The sequence below is a fragment of the Rhagoletis zephyria genome, unplaced genomic scaffold, assembly GCF_001687245.7.
Source record: "Rhagoletis zephyria isolate East Lansing unplaced genomic scaffold, Rhagoletis_zephyria_1.1 Rzeph_scaffold_04963, whole genome shotgun sequence".
Classification (NCBI taxonomy): Eukaryota; Metazoa; Arthropoda; class Insecta; order Diptera; family Tephritidae; genus Rhagoletis; species Rhagoletis zephyria.
Genome location: NW_016162046.1, coordinates 24836 through 34813, shown reverse-complemented (window position 1 = coordinate 34813; position 9978 = coordinate 24836). Strand labels below are relative to the sequence as shown.

At 39.0% G+C, this 9978-nt stretch overlaps 1 protein-coding gene across 3 annotated transcripts; it reads right to left on the bottom strand.

The window, feature by feature from the left end:
• Positions 1-1657: 1657 nt before the first annotated feature.
• LOC108371415 (zinc finger protein 616-like) lies at positions 1658-3507 on the bottom strand. 3 transcript variants are annotated; one of them, XM_017626971.1, is made up of 4 exons: positions 3288-3507; positions 2642-3217; positions 2132-2552; positions 1658-2065 (listed from the first exon to the last, which is right to left on the bottom strand). In XM_017626971.1, the coding sequence occupies exons 2-4, from the start codon at positions 2984-2986 to the stop codon at positions 1731-1733; spliced, it is 1101 nt and encodes a 366-aa protein (XP_017482460.1). In that variant the 5' UTR covers positions 2987-3217; positions 3288-3507; the 3' UTR covers positions 1658-1730. The 3 variants fall into 3 exon arrangements, with proteins under 3 accessions (XP_017482460.1, XP_017482459.1, XP_017482458.1); XM_017626970.1 differs by having other exon boundaries at positions 1663-2065; positions 2621-3217; XM_017626969.1 differs by having other exon boundaries at positions 1668-2065; positions 2612-3217; positions 3288-3504.
• Positions 3508-9978: the final 6471 nt, after the last annotated feature.

Below are 9978 nucleotides of genomic sequence, written 5' to 3'. Positions count from 1 at the left end.
TACATATGTAGCATAGTTACTTAGCCGAATTACTTAGTTATTAACATCAATTTAGAGAATAACTATAGTAAGTGATCTATATTCCGCCATATAAGAAAGATTTCTTCTACAAAACCAAAAAAATAATAACCAAAAAGTTTAAAACTTTATCAGCTCCAAAAAAATATGTTCGTCCACTTCGGTAATAATTTTTACATTTCCTGAATTTTCTTACTTAAAACAACGACGGAGAAAGAAATGAAGTTAAAACAAAGTTTCTTTAAACAAGTTATTGAGCCTTAAAAATACTCAGTTTCCGTTGCACGCACAATTTCATTTTTCACTTATTGCTTACTATGACTTTTGGATACCGTAGACAATATTCTTGCATATTTGATAAAAATTTTATTGAAAAATTACAAACAAAAAATTTAATTAAATTATCCTAGCTCTTCACATTGGACCACTGTGCGTCGTTTGCGCAACCGGTTTATTTCTTAAGTTTAAAGTGTATTTTTCATAAAGCTCGAATAATTAAAGAAACATTTTAATGGAAAACAAAAATATAAGTGAGAACCTATGTGCTAATTTAAAAAAAGTGACGTTTTATCATTTCTTTGCAAAATCAGCTGACTTATTTGCATAGCCTCAACTTTCTGATTTATTTCCAATTATGATTTAATGTAAGCTTTTACAATTTTGTTAACTTTCGGCCAACAATATGGAAATGGAAATGGATAAACTGGGATGTAACGAATTGATCTTATTTTACGCAAGCCGCCGTTTTTAGCCGTTTTCAAGAAAAACAATTTTTTTTTTGGGCTATCATGCTAATACAAATGGCGAGATGTTTGTAGTTTGGCTGATTGGATGTTCAAAGACAGAAAGGCTTTCTTCGGTTGTCAACCATGTTTAAAAACAAATTTGGTGCTGTTGATATTTGCGGAAGTTTCATGAAACTCTTAGAAGAAAAAACGATTATTTTTTGCAATTATTTATCAAACAAAGACGGAAAATTATGGAATTATCCCGTTTCTTACTGATGAAGTTGTTTTAGAAATCAAAGCCAACTGTGTCGACCAGCAGCCGTATTCTAACTTTCGCTATCGCTAAAATATGCTAAAATGCGAAAGCTAACATTTTATCCGAATTTTTGGCTATCCCCAAAAATTGCGGTTCTGTCCTCCCTTTCGTTAAAAATAACTTAGCCTAAATTGTAGTATTTTACCCGGCCGCAAGTGGCGCTGTACAACAACAGCAGCTGTAAAAATTTGCTTAAATTTTAATGGTGGTAAATAGTCAATTTCAATGGTGATAAATAGTGAAAATGGAAGTATGTGATAGCAAAAAAAATACCAGCCTCAATTTGGATTACATTTCATCTCCTGTAGCATAGCTATGTTACAAAGACACTCGCGCCGATTCGCAAAGACTATTGATGAGCAGCCTTCGCAAAGAGGCAAATCCTTGAGAATCTACGGATTGCAATTTCGAAATTTTTTGCTCAAGGTGAATAGAGCTTTGAACATTATTTTCGTAGATTAGTTTCAAAAATATTCTTTTCAGGAAGTTACCAGTGGTTTTAGTAAATATGTTACAATGCAGCATTTGCATTCTGAATATAAATAATATCGGTGGACAATGTGGGAAAAATCTTCATGAGTACATATAAATGTAAATGCAATAACAATATAAATTATAGAAATAAAAAAATATGTGACATACATTGAAGAGAAGCGCAGCGAGCATGATCAAACTAAGTATATCCCACTCACCATCCATAATTTATTCTGCTTAAATGCCTTCATTATTGAAATGCCCTCGAACGTCATATCCACCCTATCTATCGTAGCTCCCTTGTGATGGAGCTCGTGGATTGTTAGACCATTTTTATGAAGAAATGATTTTTCACACTGAGCACATTGATATATTGGTTTGCGGTTGGTTTCGTGCGTTAGCCTGTGTTTTTTGTATGTATACGGAGTTAAAAAGCTTTGGTTACAGATGTCGCACGGAAATCTTTCCCGATTCTCATTGTGACAGAGCTCATGATTTTTTAGGGCACATGACTCCTTAAATGTTTTTGCTGGCGAAGGTAAATTCAACAAAGATAGAAATTAGTCCACAAGTTAAAAGGAACGGAAATACTTACGGCAGGCCTGACAAAGAAAAGTTTTTGGTTTATGACGTTGCTTATGTTTTTTTAATGAGCTTCTCTTCATTATTTTCCCACATTCTTCACACTTCACCGGCTCAGACATGTCCTTGACTTTCTTTTTTGTTTTCACCTCGGATTTTACTTTGTTTGTTTTCTTTACGTTTTTAGGTCTTGTATGAGCAAGATTGAGTTGTTTACTTTTTTTCGATAAGACCAGCCCAGCTTCATTTAAGTTATTGCCGCTCTGCATATCCTTATCCGATTCAACTAGAAACTTTGTTGTTGTTGTAGTGTCAGTACTAAGTTTTTTATCAATATTTATTTCGTGTTCGATATCATTTGATGCAGATGTTTCATCATCATCCATAAAATGTTCATTCCATTCTGGTGATACTTTTATATCCTCTACGTGATCCTTGTAAACAAATAGAAAATAATTATTGTTTAATTATATCTAAATCGTATTTGATATACCATATCTACAGTATCTGGCATCTTAGTTACTTCCATTAGCTCTTCATGTACTGGAACCCATTCAAAAGTGTTGGCTATACTTTCTATCTTCACTTTTTCCGTTTGTGTGCAACGTAATTCATTATCAGCCCTTCTCGCCTTTTCAATAAAATCATAAACGTCTTTAAGTTTTTGGGCACAATCAAGGCATAGATATTGCATCCGGGCATCATCGAGTTCATTTGGATCATCTTTCAAACTTAAATTAATTTGTGTACATTTACAAAAACACTCTTTGTATGATATATCCAAAGAGTCAACAGGCTGATACCAATCTAGCAGATGCACCCGATCTTCCGGCGACAAACAGGCACGGCATATATTTGATAAATCCATCTGAACTTTTCACCACTGCCGTATTGATAATTCAAGTCTTAGTCGGTAAAAAATAGTTTTGTAGAATGTGTGATTATATATTGGTAAGACAGAACAATTTGAAAATAGGGATGTCGAAAATATTTCGATATAAAAAATGGTACAATTTTAATGCTTTTAAAAGTCGACTGTCCGACAAATAGATTTCTTCGGTAGATATAGTGATGTTCCGATATCAGTGAAAACTATCTCCTGAAATTGAATCAAAATAAATTAAAATGTACTTTAATAAATTTAAGGAAAAATATTGTTATAAACTTACAAATTGGTCATAGGCAAAAGATTGTTTCTTTTGTTTACTTTTTACCGCTCTTCTTCTGCCATTGTTTACTATTCACGGTGCATTATCAAACATCAAAATTACTGGCCTACTACTATTTCAAGCAGAAGAAAGAACACGAACATTTTCTTGTGCATTTTCTTAAGAGCTGGATACTAAAGCCCTGTATGCAGCTCTCAAGAAAACGGTCAAGAAAAAATTGCCATTATTTCGTGTGTGTGTCCAAGGAATTTTGACATTTTTGATACTTCACAGCCTGTTGCCTCACTCTCACTCAACGGGCATATATTTCTGTTGCAAACCTGGGTTGCCTTGTGCTCTTTTTTCACAAAAAACTTTAGAAAACCGTAGTAGAAAGCGTAGTAAATTTCTTAAGAAAGTAAAAATAAGCTTTTTATTTTATAATAATAATAATATTTTAGAGGCCTGTATACAGCTCTCAAGAAAAGCAAAAACTCCATATAAAATGACGTACAAGAAATGGCTAAGAAATTTTCTTGAGTCAAATTTGCTTATGGCAGTACGCAGTTCTTAAGGAATTTACTACGCTTTCTACTACGGTTTTCTAAAGTTTTTTGTGAAAAAAGAACAGAAGGCAACCCAGGTTTGCAACAGAAATTTATGCCCGTTCCCTTATTTCTTGAGGAAAGAGTGAGGCAACAGGCTGTGAAGTATCAATGTCAAAATTCCTTGGACACGTACACGAAATAATGGCAATTTTTGTTGACCGTTTTCTTGAGAGCTGCATACAGGGATTAATTACTTGTATGTAAGAATACAAAGATAAATTATATGCATGAGAATATATACATAAATAAATCCATACATATGTGTATATGTATATGTATGTATGTACATATCTGCATGTGTGCATACAATCCTTTACGCGAAATTCTTAGTTGATGGAATTTTTATCCTATACATTTTTGCTGACCAAACAACCCGTTTGCCTGTCTAATCTGCTTGCCTCATTTGCCTCGCTCGTCTGCTGCTGCAAATGAGTGCCTCGCTCGCAACGACGCCCTCGCGAGGGCAGAGCTAATGAGGTCCTCGTTTGCTGGCCGCTCTACTCTTGCGCTGCCATCGTTTGCTTACTCGCTCGCTGGCTGCTCAGCGCGTGCGCTCGTACTTAACGAGTGCTCGTTTGCAAACAGCCTCGCCTGTTGATCGTGAGTTGCGCAAGCTCAGAGCAAACTAACGAGCGAGCGAGGGGCTAAAATGAGGCAAATCCGAACCCTGCTCTTGGCATTCAAAGGAAATTGACAACCACGCTGATGACTGGCTGTACTAAAAATAACTTCTAAATTTTCAGTTATATGTCGTTAAGCGAGAATTCAAACAAGCCGGAAATGAGAAATTTTTCTTGAAGGCGGAATTTACAGATAAATGCAAGTTTTTGAGTAATTTTTTAATTTCATAGATAGCTCCCAGTCCACCAGTTTGATTGGAAAACATTGTAACCATAATATCTGGAAATATCAGATGTAACAGGTCAGAATTAGTTTAAATTAGTATTACCTTGATAGATCAAAAAACATTTTTTGCATGTATTATTTGTGGGAATCTAATCGTAGTAATAAACATCGAATATGCGGAAATTTTGTCCCGTAGTAGTAGTCAGTATTCTCCCATCCTTAGACACGGATTTGGGCCCTTAGTTATGGTCAAAACGAAGTCGACACTAAAGTTAGTATCAGCTTTTTTGATAGGTATCCCATTAAAAATTATGTCAAAAAGCTGCAATTAACTTTAGAGTCGACTTAATATTTACTATAACTACGGGCCTTTGTTTCCGTGTCTAAGATTGGGAAAATACTGACTGCATGTTAGTAAGTTTGTTAAGGAGCCGAGTTTCTCTTCCATAGATGTACTGTGTAAAAATGTCTGCTCTTTTCGGTGGATACATTGGGATAGAGTTTTCGATTTTTTATGGATACTTTAAAGGCTAAGGCAGTGGCAATACTGCTGGTTATCAAGGTTCATAGAATACAAGGTTACGACATCAGCCATGGCCGCCATCTTGATAACGTGGATGGCTCAATTTTTGGGGTTGCCAGATTCCTAAAAAATTATCTTATAAAAATACAGTATATTAGTCAAAAATACATCACGCTTTATTTCAGATATGTGTAACCCTAATATTTACTGTTTGACAATTTGCGTTGAAGTTTTTACATTTTTCTGCGTCTTTGTGTTTATTTAAATTATTACAAATTTAAGTGCGCTGTTTTTGATTGCAGAAATTACGCTGAAAAAGGTAATTTTGGGTTTTACCGTATGTCTAAAGATGAATTGCAATTTCGGCCAATGTTATGAACGCTTTTTATTTAAAAATGCGCAAGTGCGTTCTGCTCACTTTCAAGAATGAAATCACCAGCAAATTTTAATACGCATTCGATTCACACTTTATTTGTCACTATTGCACGAGTATTATTATGTTAATCTAGTTTCACGTGAAGTTATAACATTTTATGTTGTTATAATAAGCTTTGCCACGATTTTATATCAAAAATGCCCATTTGATAAGGATTCCTAAAATATGCTATACGGAAACTATATTTTCTGTGTTTTGTGTACTCTCCTTCTTCGTAAAATATTTCAGCCAATCAGAACTCACTTCGCAACTACGTCATTGGAGGAAACCAAATTTTTTACAGCACCATGTCGTAAAAGTGTGTTTGCATTGTTCAACTTTGCGTTCAACATTTGGTTGAATGGCCTTTCAACTAATCGCTTTCAACAAAGTTGGTCGCCAGCCAACATTTAGCCATTCAACTTTTTTTTCGTGCAACCCTGCGTTGAGTTGAACGCAATTGTTGAACGCAAAGTTGAATAATGCAAACACTTTCTATTCTATGAACCTTGGCTGGTTATATTGTGGAAAAAAGAAAGAAAGCGACGTATGACGGCTACACAACAAACATCTTCAACGCGCATGCATACCAGTACATACATACATATGCACGTGCATACATATGTATGTTTGAATGCACGTATGTACATAAATACATATATATGTATTGCTCATTGCGCATTTCAGCTCTGCAGCTACCAAGCACTATATAAATGAAGCAAGTGTGCTTCGTATAACTACATCCATTCGTACATATGTACATATGTAAAATTGTTTGTATTGCTACGATTATCCTCGACACCTTGAAGGATTTTCCAAATATCTTACGGCTCGTATCGCTGGATTGTTAAATAAATGCTCACGATGACCAAACTGCAGTACAATTAACTTTATTGTACAACAAACACTTTACAATACTTGTTTATGCGATCACAACAATTAACAATACTTGTTAAGGCAACTAAAACACTTTACAAAACTTGTTAACACAACTGAACTTATAGCTGGCTTATTCGTAACTCAATTTACTTGTCGCCTGCTGACTTGTAACTAACTCTCCTAGCTGTGTGGTGGCTCTTATATACCTGCGCTCGCACTCCTGGCAACTCTAGAATGTTCTGAAGTTCATCGCGCATTCTCTTTCTCTCGCTGTTCGCAGTGTTCATCCACTTGACGTTTCTGATTGTGGAACATTCTACTTCATTCCTCGAACATTCTGCCTATTTCTCGTTGTTCGCCTCGCGTTGCCGCAGTATTCACCACACTGCCCTCCACCTAAGTGTGATCGTCCCGATCAGACACACTTGCTGTTCCAAACGCTGCAAGCCTTTCCAAGTGGACCACCTTCATCTTGTTTCTTGGTCTCCCAACGGTCTGGATTCGATACACTACGTCATTCAGCCGTTTGACGACCTTATACGGACCTTCCCAGTTGCATTGTAGTTTTGGGGACAAACCTTTCTTCCGTTGTGGATTGTACAGCAACACTAAGTCTCCCTCTTGGAAACCCTCGGAGTTCATTGCCTTATCATACCTGGCCTTCATCTTGTCACTCATAATTTGAGTTCGCTGTCTCACAAGAGCATGTATCTCTGTCAGCTCCTCTTCCAAGATGTTGGACGTCTCTTTCCCAATTCTCCTTGCATCGCCAGTTACTCCAAACTTCAGGTCACCAGGCAAATGGAGCTCACTGCCGAAGATTACCCTTGCAGGAGTTTTACCCGCTGTTTCATGCACTGCTGACCGGTATCCCATTAGGAACAAGGGTATGCGGACATCCCAATCTTTCTGATTTTTGTCCACGACCTTCCGCAAATGCTCTTCCAGGGTTCGGTTGAACCGTTCCACCATGCCATCTGATTGGGGATGAAGAGCCGTTGTTCGAGTTTTCCGGATACCCAGTATCTGGCACATCTCTTGGAACACCGCCGATTCAAAATTTCTTCCCTGGTCAGAATGCAGCTCTATAGGTACACCGTATCTCGCAATTCAATTTTAGGTGAATACCTCCGCTACTGTTTTAGTTTCCTGGTTTGGAATCGGGTATACCTCCGGCCATTTGCTAAAGTAGTCCATAACCAGGACGTATTTGTTTCCCTGTGCGCTCATAGGAAATGGGCCTGCTACATCCTTGGCAATCCGTTCGAATGGTGCACCTGAGTTATACTGTTTCATCTGGCCATGACTTCTGGATTTCGGGCCTTTAGCTGCAATACACTCCGCGCAGTTTTTAATCCACTCTGCGACCGATTGCCGACATCCAACCCAATAGAACCTCTGCTTAATCTTCTCCAGGGTCTTCGTGATTCCCAGGTGCCCTTTACTAGGACCATTGTGGAATTCCTTGAGTACATCCGGAATTCTTACCCTTGGTACCGCTATTAGGTTGCGGGAGCACTGGCCATCTTCGCTTTCCCATACCCGGTGCAAACAGCCAGATATTACTTTTAAGCTGTTCCATTGTGCCCAGTACGCCTTTGCGATGGGGATTTAAGCTGCCATTTGCTCCTTAGTTGGCCTTCTGTCCTCCAGTCCATGCATCAAAAGCTCCATATCTGGATCTTCCTGCTGACACTTTCGTAGCTGTTCTTCCTTCCACTCTTCCGCTGGTGTTATTGTCGTTAGCCGGACGTCTATAATGTCTTCTTTGCCCTCAGCTTTTGAGCAGTGTTTACATTCCAGGCTACATGGTCGACGGGACATGGCACCAGCATTTCCGTGGACACTTCCCTTGCGGTGCTCAATAGCGAAGTCATAACTTTGCAGTCTCTCAATCCACCGAGCTAGCTGTCCTTCTGGATTCTTAAACTGTAGTAGCCACTTCAGCGCTGCATGGTCCGTTCGAACTCGGAAACTTTGCCCATAGAGGTACTTGTGGAAATGTTTGACGCACTCCACCAACGCTAGTAGTTCTCTCCGAGTTACGCAGTAGTTCCTCTCTGGTTTTCCACTATAGTAGGCAACTACCTTCTCCTGCCCATCAATTACCTGAGACAGTACGCCTCGTATAGCATAACCACTAGCATCCGTATCCAAAATGAACGTTGCACCTGGAACGGGATACGCTAGCATAGCCTCCTCCTGCTCCTTGTTCCACTCGAAGGCTCTATTTTTCCTCGTGAGCTCGTGGAGGCTATTAGCAACGCTGGCGAAATTAGGAACAAATCGTCGGTAGTAGGTGCATAGCCCAAGAAAACTTCGTAGTTCTTGCAGGTTCCTAGGTCTTGGCCAACCCTTTACTGCTCCTATCTTTTCCTTCGCAGTACAGACGCCCTCCGTTTTCACCTTGTGCCCTAAGTAGTTCACCTCCTTTTTGAACAGTGAGCACTTTTTAGGACTTAGCTTCAGACCAGCGCCAGCTATCCTCTGGAAAACTTCCTCCAAATTGTTAAGGTGTTCTTCGAAGCTTTTACCCAATACAATAATGTCGTCTAGATACACCAAGCAGGTGTCCCTTAAATACATGGTCTATAAGCCTTTCAAAAGTAGCAGGAGCGTAGCATAATCCAAAGGGCATCACCGTGAATTGCCACAGACCATCTCCAACGCTGAAAGCTGTGTTCTGCTTGTCCTCGTCACTTACCTCCACTTGCCAATAACCGCTCTTAAGGTCGAGTGTTTAGAACCACTTTGTTCCAGTCAACGAGTCCAGAGTGTCATCGATCCTGGGAAGAGGATAGCTGTCCTTTTTCGTCACATCGTTTAGTTTCCGGTAGTCTACGCAGAACCGCATTTGACCATCCTTCTTCTTCACAAGTACTACCGGCGAACTCCATGGACCCGCTGATGGTTCAACCACACCACTCTCGCTCATTTCTTTTATTATTTGGCTTACAGCTTCACGTTTGGCATGTGGAACACTCCGAGGAGCTTGAGGGATCGGCCTTGCATCCCCAGTATCAATGCGATATTTCACAACATTAGTCCTGCCTGGTTTGTTGCCGTCCTTGTCGAATATGTTGGAGTATCTGCGGAGAAGTTCCTTAGCCTTGTGCTGGTATTTTTCTTCCAACCCTTCCGTCCAAGCATTTATGTCTTCCGCATTGTCATTCTCGCCAATGGAATCGCCTTCAGGTAATTTTTCGCAGTTGAAGATTGCCTCCACCTCTCGACATTGCCCCAGTACAGTTCCTCTTCGGAGTTTGCTTGCTGATTTGAACTCATTGAGTACTCGATCTTAGCCAGGGTTTTACCAATAAGTACGTCCGGTGTAGAATTCTGTGTTGCTTCAACAACCCAAAACTTGATTGTCCCACAATCTCCATCAATCTTCGCCCAAACAACTGCTTCTTACTTCGGTGGAATCACTCGGTTGCTGCT

Bases quoted from the DNA above. Each gene is read 5' to 3' on its own strand.
- LOC108371415 (XM_017626969.1), bottom strand. From the start codon at position 2,986: ATGGATTTATCAAATATATGCCGTGCCTGTTTGTCGCCGGAAGATCGG. The intron at 2,553-2,611 runs GTATATCAAATA...TTTGTTTACAAG, and splicing joins TGCCAGATACTGTAGATATG to GATCACGTAGAGGATATAAA. The intron at 2,066-2,131 runs GTAAGTATTTCC...TACCTTCGCCAG, and splicing joins TTTTCTTTGTCAGGCCTGCC to CAAAAACATTTAAGGAGTCA.